Raw genomic sequence first — 19,489 nt, forward strand, 5'->3', positions numbered from 1 at the left:
AATAGTTTCAAGGGCTTCAAGGACTCTCTGAAGTCTACCACAGAACTTTCTAGAAGTCCAAAGTGCCCAGCTAAGGACTGTCACAAAAGAATAAGAAATCACAGTCTTCTCATTTTCCTAGTAAGTCAAATTTAGAACTTCCAAACAATCTATTTCTTTGTAACCCATATCTCGTTAGTCAATACTCCAATAAATGTCTTCCTATTTCACCAGTTCCTTACTATTCCCAGGGAAACTGTTCCCTTTAAACACTCCCTACTTTGTGCCAAATTACTGCAGGGGTTTCTTAACTGATCTTTTGGGCTTCATTCTTTCCCTCTTTAACACATCTTGAACATCACAACTCTTCAGATTAGAGCAACAAATGTTTAGTGAACAACTACTATTTTTCAGATTCATGCTTTGTGCTGGGGTCACAGAAAGGAAATATGCATAACTCTGACCACAAGAAGTTTATTGTCCGCTGAGGAAGATGAAATAATAATGTTAATATAACTGCTATGCAGAAATAAACACAAGGTGCAAGGAGTTTTCCCAGCAGGGAAAAGGGAAGATGTTGTTATCTTCTTTTTTAAAAGTTTTTTATTTATTCATTTGAGAGAGAGAGTGCGTGCATGAGAGTGAGAGCACAAGCAGGGGGGAGGGCCAGAGGGAGAGGGAGTAGCAGACTTCCCGCTGAGCAGGGAGCCCAACTCAAAGCTTGATCCCAGGACCCCAGGATCATGACCTGAGACAAAGACAGATGCTTAACCCACTGAGCCACCCAGGCACCCCAGATATTGTGTTATCTTGAATGAAAAGATCAGAAAAGCTTTCTAAAACCCAAACTTGGTTTTAAGGACCAAGAGAAGTTATCCAGAAACATGGGGATGGTGGTGGGAAGTGGGGAGAGTATTCAAACAAGTTACCTGTCACGAACAAAGGCATTGTGACTACCAAATATATCTCTCTAAAACACTGCCTTAATCATTCCACTATCTTACCTGGAGATTTTCAACAATTCCCCTTTCCATATGGGACTTAACCCTCTCGATTCTTTTAAAGCCCTGTTCAAGTTCTTCCTCTTCCATAAAGCCCTTGTTTACAACTCTAGTTTCTAGTGCTCCCTGTCCCCTCTTTTTTTCATGAATCTCCTAGTGTTTACTAATTGTAACTTTCTTTTAATATTTATTGTCTACTTCTGGATATTGTTAGTAAATTTCTTGTGCAAATCTTGCACCACTCCATCTAGGTGGTAACCATCTTATCAGTAGGGAGCATGTATGTCGTTTTACATCTGTTTCAGTTCCTTGTCCATATTGGGATCCCAATCAATCTGTGTTTTTGAACAGGACATAACATTTCTAGGAAGTAGCAAACCAATAAGAGCATAAAGCTGTAAGACAGTAGACGTGAGAGCTAATTCTGTCTCCCAACACTTAGTTGAATGTTGATTAATTCACTTTTTGAGTGACTCAGTTTCCTTCTCTGTGAAATGCAAGATGTAACCAAGTCAGACAGTAGAACTACAACATTAGGACATTAGTATTAAAATACTTTAAATTAAATGCTTTACAAAGTTAAACTGCTATATAAATGAAAGTTACTTCTTTATTTTCTTTGCATGTATTAAATAATCACTTTTGCCCATACACATAATCATAAAACATGTTCTCACAGAGTTTCTTATATAGAGAAGATATGATATATAGAAAGTGTGTGTCAGACTCTTCCACCTGAAGAATTTTGACTGCTACGATATTTCTAGGATCCCATATTACATTGAGACAAAGTAACATGATTATTTTAGCTGCTATCCACCATGGGTAATGTCCAAATTAGATATCTGGTATGTTATAAATAATAAACTCTAGAAAGCACTCTAGTATTTTTAGACTATACTCTGTCTTATAGGCCTTGATTCTAAACTAGTCCTACATCAAAGGGAAAGAAGAAATGTTTCTTAAACAGTAACCAAAATCTAAATAGTCACTCACATGTTCCTTCCTAGTGTTACTAATATAGAAGCATTCTTATGATTATTTTTTCTCTCTTTGGCATGCACTAAATTTTGCTACCAAAGAGGCTTTTATTTTGTTTTACACTAACAGAATTTATTATAGTGGGGGTTACAGATTGAATTGTGCCCCCCACTACCCAAAGTCATATGTTAAAGCCCTATCTCTTAGTACCTCATGATGTGACCTTATTTGGAAATAGGGTCATTGCAGATGTAATTAGTTAGGCCAAGGTCATAATGGAATAGAGGGGGCCCTTAATCCAATATGATTGGTGTCCTTATAAGAAAAGAGAATGCCATGTGAAGAGAGATGACCAAATGACAACAGAGGCAAAGACTGGAGTGGTGCGTCTAAAAACAGAGGAACACCAAAGATGATTGATCGCCACCAGAAACTGAGTAGAGGCAAGGAAGGATTCCACACAGTCTCGGAGAGAACGACCCTGCTGACACCTTGATTTTGGACTTCTAGCCTCCAGAATTATGAGAATGATTTCTCATTGTTTTAAGCCCTAGGAAACTAACACAGCTGATTAAATTGTTTGGTTTTACTAAAATCTTTAGTTATCATTTTGAAAGCCTAATGCATTCATCCAGATATGAAAGAAACACAGCATTGAGTAATAAAACTGAAAATTGTCAGTCCACTCTAAAGTATCTACTCAGCCTATATAGTTTTCCCTCTCTGTACCGAACACAGATTTTAAATGGGTATTTTTCTGTTGTAAGGAAATTATTCATTTAGGGGAAAAGGTACTTCAGAACTTTCAATCCATGATCTTGCTGCTCAGGAAACTAAATTCAATAAATGTGTCCTGATGGACTAAAACTGCTTGTGAACTTAACACATGAGCAAATCATTCCTTTAATAAATTGGAAGGCTCATCCTCTTGTGAGAAGTGAATACATTTTAAATATAATATTGTATTAATGTGATTGAATACTTGATAACAAAATTTTCAGTCTTGTGAGTTTAAAAATCTCATGTTTATTTCTCTAGAGAGGTTTCCAAGAAAATGGTTGATGTCCTGTTTTTCATTATGCTGCATGTATGGGAAAGTTTCATCAGGATCCTCACAGGGAATGAATTAAAATGTGACTGGAAAGTTGAATTCTGATTTTTGGGGTATTTAAAATTAGATAAAGGGAAACAACATAGAATTGTTTTCTTTGAAAATATTTATATAATGTAATTCAACAGTATTCGTTTGGCACTTACAATGTGCCATGAAATGTCCTAGGGACTATGGAAACCAAAATGAAAGAGACATAACCCCCTGTTCCAGAGCTCACATCTTAATAGGATAGACAATAACGTGAGCAAGAGACGGAAATGTAATGTAACAAGTATCATAGGTAAATTGGTATGAAATGCTCTAGAAATAAAGATAAGGGATGGTTGATTCTAATTGAGCATTTGGGGAAAAGTACACCGAAGACTTAATTGTGAGGAGACATTGAAGGATGAATAAGAATTTACTGATTAGACACCACAAAGAAGGAAGGGCCTTCCAGACAGGCGATAGGCATGAGAGAAGAAGTCAGAGAACACTTTCTACTTTGGGATTGGCTGGGCAGAGATCTTAAAGATATGTGGGTATGTATGTATGTATGTATGTATGTATGTATGTATTCATTTTGAGAGAAAGAGAGAGAGAGAGCGCATGAGTGGAAGGGAGGGGCAGAAGGAGAGGGAGAAGCAGGCTCTCGGCTGAGCAGGGAGCCCGATGCGGGACTCGATCCCAGGACCCTCGGATCATGACTTGAGCTGAAGGCAGATGCCTAACTGACTGAGCCACCAACGCTCCCTGGGCAGTGATCTTAACAGAGAAAGAAAATAGCCATTACTTTTGAAAGAAAAATAGCTATCACTTTTTTAGCACCTTCTATTTGCTAGACTTTGTGCTATGAATGGGAGCATGTAATGAGGTACCATAACTGAAACTGCCACCACATTTTTAAAAAATCTTTGGTGCCTGGAATTTGTTTGAGAAAAGGGAGTACAACTGCCAATTAATATTTCTGTATTCATAACACCGAAGATTCAAATTCATCTTTAAGACAAAGTGCTCATTTGTTTGGGAAAAGCAGCACAGTGAACTTTTCATTATGCAAATAGAACCAGTGGGATGGAGATAGTGAAGTTTGAAATGATGAGGGTATAATCTATTCTGGATGAAATGAAAACGTTTCTACGGAGGGTCAGAATCTGCTGCTGTAGATTCTTATCATGACCAGGAATCTGGCCTTAAAGGGCATGGGGAAAAAAAATGTGTGTTACCTTCTTTCTGTGCTGGGAAAATTTGGAGACCTCAGGATGCTGGGTAGGAGGGAGATAGAAAAGACTTGGGGTGAGGGTGGGTTCTGGCACCAGGGCAGCAACGGACTGGACAAGACTCCCTGGTTACAAGAAATGGCCTAAACTCCAAGAACACTCATCCCTGGCACCTGGTTTTTAAATTACTTTCCACCTTATAAGCCCCTTTTATTAACATAAAGCTTTCAGTAAAATTTGGTTAAACATTGAAATTGTTCTTACTCCTATTAGTTTGCCAAGGGCTACCTCAAAAAATTACCACAAACTAGGTGGCTTAAATAACAGAAATTTATTGTCTCACGGTTGTAGCGGTTAGAGGTCTAAAATTAAGGTGTGGGTAGCATTGGTTCCTTCTGAGGACTCTGAGGTGTGTTCCAGGCCTCTCTCCTTGGCCTGTAGATGGCCATCTTCTCCCTCTGTCTCTTCACTTAGTCTTCTTGCTCTGTATACCAGCCGTGTAGGATGAGGGCCCACCCTAATGACTTCACTTTAACTTGATTACCTCCATAAAGACTCTGTCTCCAGAAAAGGTCACATTTTGGGGTAGTGGGGTTAAGACTTCAACATATGAATCAGGAGGGACATAAATCAACCCATGACCATTTTTCTTGGAGGAATTAAAAGAGAAGTCTGTGTCCATACTGTGAGAGAAGTTGTATGAGAAATGTGGCCACAGTTTGGAGAAGCTGATAATAAGACCAAACAGTTTGGAAAAGCTGTCCAGACTGCAGTAGCCCGGAAGGATTTGTGGGCCATGCAGCATTCTTGAGGAGATTCCTAAAATGTTGGAGATGGGAATTCTGGCAAAAGCCTGTATTTCCTGTTGCCAATTGAGTTTGGGACTTATGTATTATTATCTAGGCATTGGTTAACTGGGCTGATGATATAGAGCTACCTTGGCTACAAGTATCACTATTCCACAGTCAAGTGACTCTCCTAAGACCCCACTGCTAGTATATGGCATGAACAGTTTTCAAACTCAGTGTTTTTGACCCCAAATAGTGACCTTTCCAAAGGAGAAAGAGAGAGAATGAAATTTGAAAATAAGTTAATCCCCCAAATTGTTATTTCTGTTATTAGAAGATAAACTGTCACATCATTTTATCTCCTATGTTTCACATCCAGGTAGAGATACACAGATGCTGGGAAATTGGAAGAGAGGTTGGGGGAGAGATTCAGATTTTAGAGACATGAAGAATAAGGGACAAATAAAAGAGAGTAAGAAGAAGAAAATTTTGAAGACAAAATTCTAGTAAATATTAGTTGGGAGCAGAAAGAAAGAAAAATGTAAGTCAGGGAGCAGGAAAATTTTACAGAGGGGAGAAAAATAAACAGAAGCAAGTAGTGCTCCAGAAGTTAAAAAATTCTAGATTTTCAAGAAAAGGGGGAGGGTCAATAGCATTAGGATCAAGAACCTAGAGTTAGGGTGAGAAAAACATAGGATACCTCATTCTCTGGGATGTCAAGGAAGGTAAAAGAAGATCTTCAAAGTTGTACATAAATTTTGAGAGAGGCAGGTTTGCTTAATGATAGGTTTTCTTTAAGGAACAGGGAGTTGAGACACATGTTGAGAGTAAGAGAAATCAACATAAAGTAGCACCTGGGGAATAGAAGTCAAGTTTTGGTGTAGTGTGTGTGAGTATTAAAAAAGAAAGTTGAAGAAAAGTAAGGAGCCCCCAGCTTAGCCTCAATGAGGCTAGAAGGGACTGCTTTCTGGGTTTTTGCTTAAGAAAATCAATAGTTGGGGAGCAGGAGTGGCTTTATGAGTAGACTGGGGGTTGAGGATGATTAGGGAGAATTTAAAGCAGGTTGAAGACCAAGTAACAAAAAGTATTAAAGATATTTGGTGAGAATATGATTGAAATGACTGACTGTATCCCAGCTAAGTGGAAAAGGAAAGAAAAGCCAAGAGGTTTAAATGACATAAGGCCTGGAAGAGGGGTATACAAACCACACAGGCTTTGATGAGTTTGCAGGAAAATTTAGAAATGAAAAGGACAGAATATCATCTATTAAACATCTGCTTCTTTTAAGCAGTTGAAGCAGAGTGTGAATTGAGTTATGTGGGCACAATTTACTCTGAAGTTTCTCCTGTCGGCCAGAAGCATGATATTAAGAAATTAGCATCGACGATTATTGTTTCCTGAGATGAACTTTGCAATTTCCATTTTGTATTAACTATCTAAACCTGATCGTAGGATTCCCTATTTATCATTCAATGACTATTAGAGCACCAGCTGTCAAAGTTGATTTAACATATCTTTTAATTGTCTGGTAGCATAAGTGTTTTTGTTTTTGTTTTTGTTTTGCGGGGGGGAGGTTATTTTCTTGAAATGGAACCGAAGATAGATATTTAAAATTCCAATTGGTAAAAAAATTAGAAAAAGATAAGATTGTATAATAAAAAGAATAAAAATTCCTTTTCATCTCAACATTCTAGCTTGCAGACTTACATTTCTTCATCTATTTCAGAGAATAGTGAGCCCTGAAATTCAGTTCTCCTCATGGCAAAGCATTGCTGGCAATGTTCAGACTTGCTTTTGTATCCATAAAGTGGAGCTACACTTCCAAATGCGTTTTTTCTTCCCGTCGATAGCCTTTTCAAGTACCTGCTATCTTTCAGCCAGCTATTCAAACGTCTCCATAAGTGAAAACATAAGAACCAAATAATAAAATGACATTACCAACCTAGGGAGGCCTACTTCAACTTCCTCTTCTTGCATCTCAGAGAACCATTTCAGGATTTGATGAGCAGTAATTTGCTTTTCCATTTCTTCTATGTTCACATCTTCTGCAGGAAGTACGATGATTAAACTAAACTCATCACCTTTATAAGGTAATTCCAAGACCTGGTAGTTCATGGAGGATTCCGAAAAATAACCTGGAACAGAGAAAGAAAATATTAAATAAATATCCCTGTCAATTCCCAAAATCAGGCTTCAGAGGGCGATTTTTCATATTACCATATTTTGTTCTCACAAGAGCCTTCATCATTGGGATTTTGACTGGCGCACCATCTTTCTTAGTAAAATCCATTAACTGTGTCTTCTCTTTTGTGAATTTCTGTTTCCAGTCGCCCTTGAAATAAACAGCATTCACCAGGACAAGCCGAGTCAGAGGGCCAAAGTCTTCCCCTGAAAACATGTCTTTAATTTTCCCTGTGATGCCGGTGCAGGACAAAGCAGGAAGAGATATGCAATAGAGGTTCAGAGGGACTGCTTTCTATAGCATTGAAACAAAAATTTATTTTGCAGATCGGTTATAAACAGTGTGCTTTATCCTCTAACCTTGGCAATTCTGAGAGTAAAGAGGAGCACTATTAAACATTTCACTTGGAAACAGGTACAAACAGATCTCACTAGGAAACAGGAGATACAAGACTGTCTGAGGCCAATTTGGACAGAACTACTAATGGATTCTCTTCAGCAAGATTATTTGTGTAAATTGTTTTTCAGCCAGAAAGAACAAAAACTGAATGTCTCTTCCTGCATACTTACTGATGTTTTTCAAACTTTCTTTCAAGTTTCTCCAGCAGGTCAATCAGAATTAATAAGTTAATGGTACACTCAAACCTTCCACTCCCGTGGCTGGCGCCACTGACCACTGGGGCAGGGACAAGAATGGAGTTGCTAGCACGATGTTCTTCTTCTAAACAACCAGCCTGCTATTTCTATGTCTGCTGGCTATTCCAGTTAAAATATAAAAGCATGAATGGGGCCATGGAGCTGTCTAGGGATGTGCATTGTGTCCCATTAATGATACTTTCCGGTGAAACTGCTCAAAACACCCATCTCACATTCTCAACTATGCCTCCATGTATGAGGCTTCCTATAAAGAATATGGTAGCCACTTATGCCATCATAATTTTTAGTAGCAAAATGAATGAACAAAGGAACAAACTACTGTTAAACAAGGACCTGATACATGTTGGTTGTTTCACATACATTATTATCAAACCTTCCAACAATCCTGAAATGTTTTAATAGTATCCTCATTTTAGGTAGGGCATAGCTTAGAACTGGGTAGGATTTGAACTCGGATCTGAATGACTTGAAGTTTGTGTTCTCTCTGCAGTGTCATTCCATAGCCCCTGAAGGATTTTGGCTAGCTTGCATTGAAATTAAAGTTTAGATTATCATGTTAATGATAGGACTCTCAACATTTTTTTATTAAACATTAACCCATCCAATGAAGATGTGTTAATTATTTACAGTAATATGTGGGAAAGAAGGCACTTGAGGTTGACAGATCTAATTTTTACCTGGCTGAAGATATTATTTCTGTTGCCATAGATTAAAAACCTATGCTTAAACAAAAATTATTATTAAAGGTTTTCCATTAAAAATTCTATGAATAGATGTCTCTCATAAAATCTGTATGCTTTTCAAAGCAGCTTATGGTCTGTCTCAATTTCACAATTGAGTATTAATTTGAATAACAGGGAAGCAAAATGGGAGATTCCTCTGAGCCACAGTTTAGTAGGAAAAGATTCAACCATTCTTTACTTTAGGATATTAAAAACTGTGAATATAATGGCAAATAATGAGTTTATGAAAATGGGAAACTTTACCATCTGTTTTGCTTTCTACCCAGGTACTTATTGTCTCTGCGGAAGTCTTTGCATCCTGAAAATCCACCAGTTTTATGGCACTCTGAAAAAAGTTCTTGTTGCTATGGAGATACTGTTCTTTCACAGTGAATCCTTCTTGAAGGTAGAGGGCATTGGCAAGATTAAATGTAAATTCTTGCTTTTTCTCTGAGATGGCAGAGAAAAATGACTTCAGCACAGAAAATTCTTCTCCTGAAAAGTAATTATAATGTAGACTAACATATTGAACAACATAAAAACAACAGCTTTTCAGCTTTGCTTCTAAGCGCTGATTCATATCACCATTTTTTACACACTTAGGTATAACTAATGGTCCTTTCTGAGGTAGTATAAATATTTTAAGCATTTATCTTCATAGAATATGCATTTTATAAAGAACTTAGTTCATATACAGGAAGAAAGAATGTCCATGTAAATTTGAAATTTGTCAAAAACAAGAATGTCCATTTAAACAGGCTGAAGGAAATTCTCTTTTTTTAGTCAAATTTAGCTCATGCTTACTTGTTGGAAATTTATCTTTAGAACCTCATTCTTTGTATAACATGCTATATTGATGGAAGGAGACTACTAACGAATACTGATGGGGGGACGACAGTGACGAGCAATCCTTTTCAATATTGCTTTTATTTCAGCTTAAGAATTGCTCGCTTGTGAGCAATGGCAACTGTCCAAGTTTTGAAATTTATGAAGTAACCCCTATGATCAGCTCTAGAGATGCACAAGAATCAGAATTGCCTATTTCTTCAGGTTCATGAATGTATATACTTTGGCTGTTACATGAACAATAAAGAACTTTATTCCATTCCAACTACTGCCACTAGCCAAATGAGGCCACCAGAGTCAGCTAAGAATCGCTGCTGGCCTATTATTTATTGTTGGCTCATTCTGACCAACTGTTGTTGGGAAGATATATGTGCCTAGGAGAAAATTCAGCTTTGATCCTTGTTGAGGAGCTTCCTATTCATGACCAAAGGTATCGATGCTTTTCATTCCCTTCTGGCTTAATCCTGGGACTCAATCATTCTAGGAACTATATCTCAAATCAAAGCTTCTTTCAGGGCCTTTGTTATATTTTGAGTTAAATACTAAAAAGGCCACTTTTATAACTTAAAACTTGAGTATATGCAATTAATCCTTATTGAAGAAAACATAAATGGTTCATCATTAGAAGATACCCACTGAATAAAGAGAGAAGTTTTAATGAGAACTTGCCTTGAGCTGTCCATTGGAAATAAGGAATCTGTGTGTGTGTGTGTGTGTGTGTGTGTACATTTTATCGGAGAGCTAGCAGCTATAGGCATCTTTGTGCAAATACGAATACATTCCCTTACTGGTGGGGCAGGGGGAGGGCTACAGCCCCATGACCTCTTATCTTGTCCAGCTGAGTGGAGTCTTCATTTCAGTCCCCACTTGTCCCCCCCTGCTCTCATGCAGGTGCAACCCACATAACAATAACGGAGGCTCTGGGAAGTATATTTCATTATATTTCAAACTCCATGGGGATTCTCCATTCTTGGGAATATAGATATAGACATAAATAATCTCAGCCATAAGAACTTATGGCCCTATGGTTGGATTTGAAGAATTTCAGTAAGTCTTTACAATCCCAGAATTCTTATATAAGGAAGGGAAGAAGGTTAATCTATTTTACTTGTTTCTGCAATGATTTCAGAGGCAATTGTTTGCTGTTTGAAGCTGAGGGAACTATCTCAATTAATGGGAGGCTATGAGAAGACTTTCTGAGTGAAGACATGGAAGTGTTTTCAAAAGAATTAAATAAGGTCAGAAATGAAGTGGCAGAATTTGAAACTAATCTTCAGAATGTGTAATTTATGAGCATCTTTAAAGGAATGGGGGAGAAAGGAGAGGGGGAGAAAAATAGTTCCAGCTCATTTGTCAGAGCAAATAGATTTATGTCAAGTACTTAAGGTCTAAGACTGTGTGACAGTCAGTCGCCCTTTGATAAATCACTGGACTCAGAAGTCAATGAAAAATGTCATCAAGTAGCACAAGTTTGGAGGAGAATATAAAGTTATCTGCCTTATAAATTTGATTTAATTTACAGATTAATAACCTCTTTTAGCACAGATCAAAAAGAATATGTATACATGGCTCCTAGTAAGTAGTAAGAATAAATTTATTTCATTTCCTAAAACAGAGCCATAGGAAACCTATAGGTCATGGGGTGAATGTAACTTTTGGTTTGACTGTACTAGACCTCCAGAAAATGTTCCAAAATTCAGTACATGTTTACTTCTCCTGCATTTAAGACCCAAAGGCCAATTGTGTGTGAAATGTGAGAGATCCAAAGATGAAAACAAAGGCAGTCATAGGATTATAGATTATTTTAGCCAAAAGATCCATATAAACCACTTATTCAAACTCTTCTTTTTATAATGAGGAATCTAAAATCCAGACAGGTACAGTAACTTGAGAGGTGCCAGATCATAAGGTTATTTGGTTGCAGAGCTAGGACTGGAATTCATGGCTGGTTCTCTTTCCATTATGCTCTTGGAATAAGGAAGCACCTCCGTTAGTCTTTGATTAGTAAGCAGCATATTAGAGGCAAAGCAAAAATGGAGCATTATCAGATGCTCAGTAGACTGGAGAAGGTAAATTCTGAGCAGATGTTCGACAGCGGGGAAAAGAAGAACCGAGGACACCAAGAGCCCTGTGGGGATAGGATCCCAGGAGTTGTATGCCCATCTGTGGAACAAGGCAGGTGTTCACATAAAACAACCTCATAGCAGGAAACGTAAAATATAGACTAATTGAACAGATAGCACCTTTGATAATCACTGGAAATGGAAGCCAGGGCCAGGACTAAGATGAGTCAATGGGACACTTACGTTGGGCATAAAATTTAAGGAGATGCCAACAGATTCCATAATCAAGAAAATATTTTGCTGTAATACTTTTTTTAATCAGTTTTAATGCAAAGAAATCCATGAGGAACAAAATATAAAAATGTTAAATAAAGACAGGATAATTACTAGTGATTTTCCTTTTCATCTTGGGTTCCAGTATGGCCCTACCAGGCACCACCTTCTGATCTGTCATACCCTTTGTCCCCACCTTAACACCATTTTGCTCTTCTTTCTCCAGACCCCCTTGGCCGTGTCTCCATTTCCTTGCCCTCTTCCACTCTGTTCCCTACCTTAACTGTCTCCTTGTTCCTTAATTCTCTCCTCTTTTTTATTTTCCAGAGTTTAGTTTTCATGTTTTCTCTCTCTGGCTCATCTTCCTTTTCCTTCTGCAATTATCTTCCATCTGTGTCCCTCTCTCTCTCCCTTAACAAAGCATAATAGAAAGCAGCTTTAGATTTTGTTACATGTGTTAACATACTAATATTTACTTGTCCACATATATATTCTCCCAATGAAAATATAATATATTGCCCTTATGATCTATAATTCTCACTGAATCATTTTTGGAATTCATTCTGGACAATTTGCTGAACTTTTCTTTGCCTCATCTAAGTAACAGGGTTATGTCTACCCCACAGAATAACTGTGAAGGTTGAGATAGTGGATACCAAGCACAGAAACAGTGACTGCTATACCATATATAGGATTGATAGTGTCATCCTCATTATTACTAGGATTAGCATTACATTCACAATCCAGAGTTGATAAGATTCCTGTGTTTCTCTACAAGATATATCCATGTAGAGTAATTTAGATTTCAGAGGCTCTAATTTTGCTAATTTATCATAAAATCAACTTTACATATCTTTATAAATGCTCTATATTACTTCTCAAAGCAGTATTGTATGATTTAAATGTTTCTGAGACTGTGTAGTGGGATTTGCTGAAATTAATATAGACAGTCAAGACTAAATTTAGAATATAGTGGCTTCATTTTACATTATTCACCAAGGAAAATTCTTGCAATTAACTTCACCATCACCAACTTATTTTCTACATAAAATTGCCTTTATTTAAAACAAAGCAAACAAGACCTTCTTTAAAAAAAAAAAAAAAGTCCCTAAATATAATTACTCTGTTCCGAGGCAAACATACTGAAGTTAGTTATAGTAATTAAACTTCCACATCAAGAATCTGGAAATTTCCTTTGATGGTTAGGACATATTACCTGACAGTGATACAAAAGTTTAAAATTAAGGGCGCCTGGGTGGCTCAGTCGTTAAGCGTCTGCCTTGGGCTCAGGTCGTGATCCCAGGGTCCTGGGATCGAGCCCCACATCGGGCTCCCTGCTCTGAGGGAAGCCTGCTTCTCCCTCTCCCATTCCCCCTGCTTGTGTTCTCTCTCCAGCTGTATGTCTCTCTGTCAAATAAATAAATAAATAATCTTTAAAAAAAAAAGTTTAAAATTACAATCATTATGGAAATTGAGAACACGGGTTAGCCAGAGAGGTGGACAACTACCCTTCCTTTTTCTTTTTAAAGATTTTATTTATTTACTTGAGAGAGAGAGAGAGAGAGCACTGAGGAGGGGAAGGGCAGAGGGACAAGCAGACTCCCCACTGAACGCTAAGCCCAACATGGGGGTCAACGCAGGGACTATCCCAGGACCCGGAGATCATGACCTGAACCAAAGGCAAGCACTTAACTGCCTGAGCCACCCAGGCACCCCAAAAACTACCCTTTCAAACAGATGACAGCACTAAAGCTGGGCGACTCCAAAACAACAACCCTTCACACACAAAAAGACCAGTTATAGAAGTGCTTTTTAAAAAAAATTTTTCTTTAAAAACTATTAACCAAACAAGCTTTTAAAATGTATGTATACATTACTGCTTTTTCTTGGTCTCCATTAGGTGAAAAAGTTAAATTTTAATTAGAAAATGAATTTTAAAAAGCTAATAAAATAATAAATAAAATAATGAGAGATGCACACAAAGGTTTCTGGGTGAGGATGCTCACTGCATTTTTTTATAAGAGAAATACTGGAAACAACCTAATAAAGAGAGGTTAAGTAAGTAATGGTATTTCCATAAGAGGCAATAAAATGCAACAATTAAAAACTATATACTGAAGCTAATATAGAAAATGATCACAACATAGTGAGAGTTGAAGAATAAACAAACAAGCAAACATACATACATACATATGTTCATGCACACACAACATAACCTCAATTAAAACTGGCTAAAACAGGCCAGAGGAAAATCTACTGGCATTTTCACAGTTTTATATCTCTTTAAAAACATCTGTATTAAAAATAACACATTCTTTTGGTAACATTTCATTAGAAAACAATTAAAATGAATATTATTTAAATTTTTCCATTTTATTATAAGCTTACACTTTTGATAACATTTTCCGTGTATTTAAATTCTGGGACCCTGAGCTTCTCTCTAATTTGCAAAATAAACTTGGCCAGATCTTACCCCCAGTATAAATAATTATATGTAAGAATCTCACCAGCTGAGGTTTCCTGAAGTTTTAAAGTTTGTCTTATCTGCTCTTGTGCTTTTCCTTTTGCTCCCAGTTGTACCATTCCAAGACCCAACGTTGTTCCAAGGGGGGAAAATATAATGTTGTTCTTATGAGATAAACAAATAGCTTGATAAAGATCCACTGCAAATTCCATATTTCTTTGAGACAATGGTCTTGAGGCTTGACTTCCAGAAAAAATCAACAGGAGACTCCACAACAAGATCTGATCCATTTTGACCTCTATGCATTAATTCAAAATTAATTAGTTTTCAAAATAATTAGAGTGGACCATAGTAAGTTCCCACAGAAAACTTTCTACCTATTAGAATAGACTATTGTAAGAAGATTCTCATGCCAGTTTTCAGACGAAGCATCATCTACTAGGAGAAATAAGTCCTGTGCTCATGGCATTTTTATATTCCTTCAAGAACTAGTCCAAAATATAAAGCAGTTGTCTAAAATCAAAGGAGAAATTTTAATTCTGGAACACTATCAATAAGCAATACTATCTCTAAATAGCTGTATGATACTTTTTCCTATTTTTCCCATGATTTTAAAAGGGATTACCTCTCTTTATCAAGGGAATCCTCTGTCTACTGTACTCTAAAATGGTTTGTAGATCAAAAGAGAAATGGAATAAAAAATGAAGATACTCTAATGTGGTTTTGAACCTATAATATTAGGAAGTTAATGTATTCTAAATCAGTGTGAGTAACTTGGCAGTAGGAATTTTCACACTTTACGGAATCTCACTTCTGGAGGGCTAAATACCCCCAAATCTGCCTTGTATTTTTTTTCGAAGTGAGGAAAAACAAACTCGGAAAAATCATAAAGAAACACAATTATAATCAAATATACCTGGTACAACAATAACAAAAGAAGAAAGCAATTTTTAAAAAAAAATCAAAGAATAATTTGACAAATTAACACATATAGGAAAGCTGTAATTGAAAACTTTGGACAATTCACAACACTAATGACACCCTATTAAATTGTTCTCCACTGAAAGTGCAGGAAATTCAGCCATCTGACTACATCTTGAGAATGAGTTTCGCAATATTACCACAGACTTTATGAAATATTGATTCTGAAACCCTTACAAATTTTAGTGACAGTAATTTTACCTTACCAAAAATACATCTAAGTAACCCTTAATAACTCCTAGTTTAATAGGTTACTAAGAAATAACCGTTCATTGGGGGTAAAGATGAAAGCCTCCAGAACAATGTATCGTTAGTTTTAAAAAATGAAGAACTATATTTCTAAAGTGTTTTACAGACCATTAGGAGGGTCATCATGACCCACAAATGCGTTAAGAGTCACTATTACATAGAAAGATTACTAATAGTCAAATATTCTCTAAAACTAAGATATGGAGTCATTAGCCAGCTACTTCAAATTGCATTCTAATATTTGTAGTTAAACTCTGCTTAGTCAATTTGCAAAGGAAAAAGACCTCAAAATGCAATAAAAAAACAATTGTTAAAGAAAAACACAATTGTTTTGGTAAACTGCAAATATAGATGTATACTATCAAACAAATGTTTTATTGAGGATTAGATTAGTACACAAGGCTGTGAGTGACAGTGCAACAATAGGAAAAGCCAGTAAGAGAAGTTTTATATGCAAAATATATTTCCATGTATCATTTTCTAATATATTCAAAATCTCAGATTTCTGATTAGAAACATCAGTTTGTAGATATATAAGTAGTCAAAATGTTATTAATACTTTTAAGTCATCAAGTGGCAATTCATTAGGCACATCTTTATGTATTTGGTTTGTATCAGAATAATAATAAATAATATTATAAAGGATACAATTTTTCCCTTATAGTAGAATCTGAGGGGTTTCCTCTCATTATTATTAATAATCTTAATAACTAAAATTTACATTATTTGAGCATCCAATTCTCCCAGAAAATTTCTAGGCACTTAATAAATTATAAGTTCACACCAAAAAAAAAAAAAAAAAAGGTCCTAAAAATTCACTTACCTCATTGGGTTTTGTATCCTATTTCATTAGAAAGCATGAAGTACTGGTGAACTAAACAACATGATGAATAGTCCTATAAGAATTTGACCTTCAAATTTATAATGACATCATGTAAGGAGAATAAAAGTAATGTGTTAATTTGATAAAAGTAAATAATATCTGTATCAAAGTGAATTGAAATGCCATTCCCCTACTCTATTAAATACTCATGATCAATATTGTTACATATGTACTTCATTCAAAAGCTATTTAATTTTAAGGTACTTACTCCAAATTGGCTTCTGATTATTCACTGTAATGTTCTAACTGAAATGTGCCTGCTGGGAAATCCTAGTACATAAAAGACCTGATCAGTCAAGGCCAACTTTATTTATCTTGAATGCTGTATGATTAATTCCTCTAAACCCAAAGCAGGTGTGTTCACTATATTTGTATAAAAGGACTAACATGATCAGGTTAATGATCAATGATGCAACTGGCAAGAATTGAGAGAGAAAACCATAACAGTTTTTTAAAAAATCATTAAGCCTATAATATTTCATCCATTATTCCACTTCTTTTATAGTAGAATTTAGAAGAATGTACCAGGGCTTGTAAATTTGCTAGTAATTAGTTCTCTTTGTTTCTCACAGGACTCAAACATCAGATTACCAGTGTATGCCATCATAAATACTGCAGAATGCCTATGAGAAAAAGGATAAAGCTAAATCAAGTCTAGAATGCAGAGACAAACTGCTGCATTTACAGAGTTCTCAACAGTTCATCAAATTATACAATTGTCACAGGAATTTCCTGTGGTTACATTTTAATCCTTAGGAAAAAGAGTGGATATTGAGAAATACACTGTTGAACAAAAAGGCCATGTTAAGATTATTGATTTACCAAATTATATGAAGACAATACTATTAAACATAGGTAATTTGATAATAAACATCGGTATTACTTTTATATGCTTTTAAACTTCTACATGGTTTTCCCTACCAACAGTTCATTAATAAAAAATGGATGCATAATTGGAGTTTTGATCTCATTCTCCTAGTTCAAATCAGTCACCTCAATGGCAATCAGATATTAAACACACTTTATTATTCATCAGTGCCTCTGAGTAGAGAAATGGAAAATCTGTTCCAGTTACTATTAAATAAATATTCCCTACTGATAACTAAATGTAGTTATTTCTGATAAGTTTATGAAAAAGAAATAGAATGAATATAGATACCTTGTAAAGGAATTCATTAGAAAAACTTTTTCAAGAACCCTGTTAACCTCTTTCAATGTCCTACGGGGCTAGAGCTCACTGACAGCCCTGATGGTCGCTATAGGCCATAATCTCCTAATTCACTAAAATTCTTAATTGCCCATCTAAGCATCTCTAAATGTTTTCTAATCTTGGGTTATAATAATATTACTTGCTCTAACATATGCAAATTCATTTCCAGTTTTTAACTTAACATTATTAGAGATCATTTTCCAAAAAGAGTTATGCAGCACAACAGTACAACCTTCCTTCTTCTTCTACTATGCAATTCATAAATAAGTCTGAATGTCCAGTACTATCATTCAGTCAAGGCTTTTCTACCCCTGTAGCGACACCAGCAAACATCCATCACAAGTACCCTTGGCTACCAAATTACTATTTCTCCATATTACTCAGATCATAATGTGATTTACCCAGGAACAGGCCATTACTTTTCTTTCCAATGACAGAGACAGACACTCTGTATTAGTAAGATCATTTAATGAAGTTGTTCCGTAAGGACCTTATGTTAGAGCAGTTCAAGCAGAATATACATTTTCCTGTCTCTTAGGGAGTAAAAAAGAATGGCTATGGATTTCTCCTCCCTGGTTGAAGCTCTTTTAATAGACAATAAAGATACCACAATTGTCCATAAAATATTACTGCAGACCTTTTAAATATTTTCACAAATCTGTTCCTTCTACAACTCTATTTTATCCCTAGAGCATTAGCATTAGTATTAATGAATACATATTTATTTATTTATTTATTTATTTATTTATTTATTTATTTATTAGTGAGAGCCAAAGTATCTTGGTATAAATTTGAGCACCATCACTTCCCTACTGTAAAAAATAAACCTGGGAATATGTATAAAAATAATAGCAAGAGGTTATGGGTTCAATATCATCATCTTTCTTAGCATTCTGTAATTTTTTTTAAGTAAAAGTGTATTTAATTCCAAACTTTAAAAACATACAAGCAAATGTTCTCATTAATAAAGGACTGAAAAGCTAATTCTTCCATTTGAGCATGGATTAATTTCAGGCATTTTTTTCCTCTGTCAGTTTGCTTCATTTATTTTGTGTGGTTAAGAGGAAAATGTTCTGAAAAGATAACAGGTTAAATTATATTTGGTGTAAATCTACATACTACAAACAAAGTAGTCTACATTCTATTTTAATGTGACAAGTCCCTCTCAATGTAGAAAAATGGATCTTAGATAATTGAACCTAAGTGTTAATTTCGGAAATAACTTAAAAAGTCTTCAATTCTCTTAGCATTTGATAGGTGAGACCTACTACTTGCCTAGCACAATTAGATGCTGTAAGATAGTAGAGTAAGACATAATAAAATGAAATGTCATAATAAAATAAAAATGTCTTTTTATTTTTTCCTTTTGTGTGCATTTTTGTTCTAGACTATTAGAAACAATAACATTAAAAGAGACTTTCATACCTTTAAAAGTTCTATTCTCATTAAATATACTTGTGAGACAGCTCCTCTTAATTCCTTTCCCAGAAGAGGCCCTGAAGTTAATTAAAGATGGGATTACGGTTACACACAGCACAGTGCCTTGCACACGAGGTAGGCTATAGAGAGAAGCCTGTCTATATAAACGAGACTATTTCAGACTCATCATTTCAAACAAAGTCATTTCCAAGGGTAAAAAAAAGTAAAATATATCTAGCAAAAGAATTTCCAATTTATTCCAGAAAAACTAGTGGGCTCATTCAACTTTGCTTAGTAAACCACTGCATTTCAGGTGCCTTCACTCCAGAAAGCTGATGGCAGGAGAAGTGTATTCTATTGATATGCATATACCTGGTGTCTATAACAGTCCCTTACACATGTCTTAAATAATTGGTTGGGCGGATGGATGAATGGATGAATGGATGAACAGATGGATGGGTGGGTATATGGGAGGGGAG

The 19,489-nt window shown here is 35.8% G+C and overlaps 1 protein-coding gene across 1 annotated transcript in view; it reads right to left on the minus strand.

The window, feature by feature from the left end:
• Positions 1-14,791, minus strand: part of SERPINI2 (serpin family I member 2) — a 30,525-nt gene extending 15,734 nt beyond the window's left edge. The window contains exons 1-4 of the mRNA XM_034998444.1: positions 14,312-14,791; positions 8,887-9,117; positions 7,280-7,474; positions 7,005-7,197 (exon numbers count right to left, since the gene is read on the minus strand). Coding sequence (XP_034854335.1) covers positions 7,005-7,197; positions 7,280-7,474; positions 8,887-9,117; positions 14,312-14,558 — 866 coding nt within the window. The 5' untranslated portion in view covers positions 14,559-14,791. The remainder of the gene's footprint in view (positions 1-7,004; positions 7,198-7,279; positions 7,475-8,886; positions 9,118-14,311) is intronic.
• Between the last annotated feature and the right edge of the window lie 4,698 nt (positions 14,792-19,489).

This window comes from Mirounga leonina, unplaced genomic scaffold (assembly GCF_011800145.1).
Source record: "Mirounga leonina isolate KUSES-001 unplaced genomic scaffold, KU_Mleo_1.0 Mir_115, whole genome shotgun sequence".
NCBI classification, from domain to species: Eukaryota; Metazoa; Chordata; class Mammalia; order Carnivora; family Phocidae; genus Mirounga; species Mirounga leonina.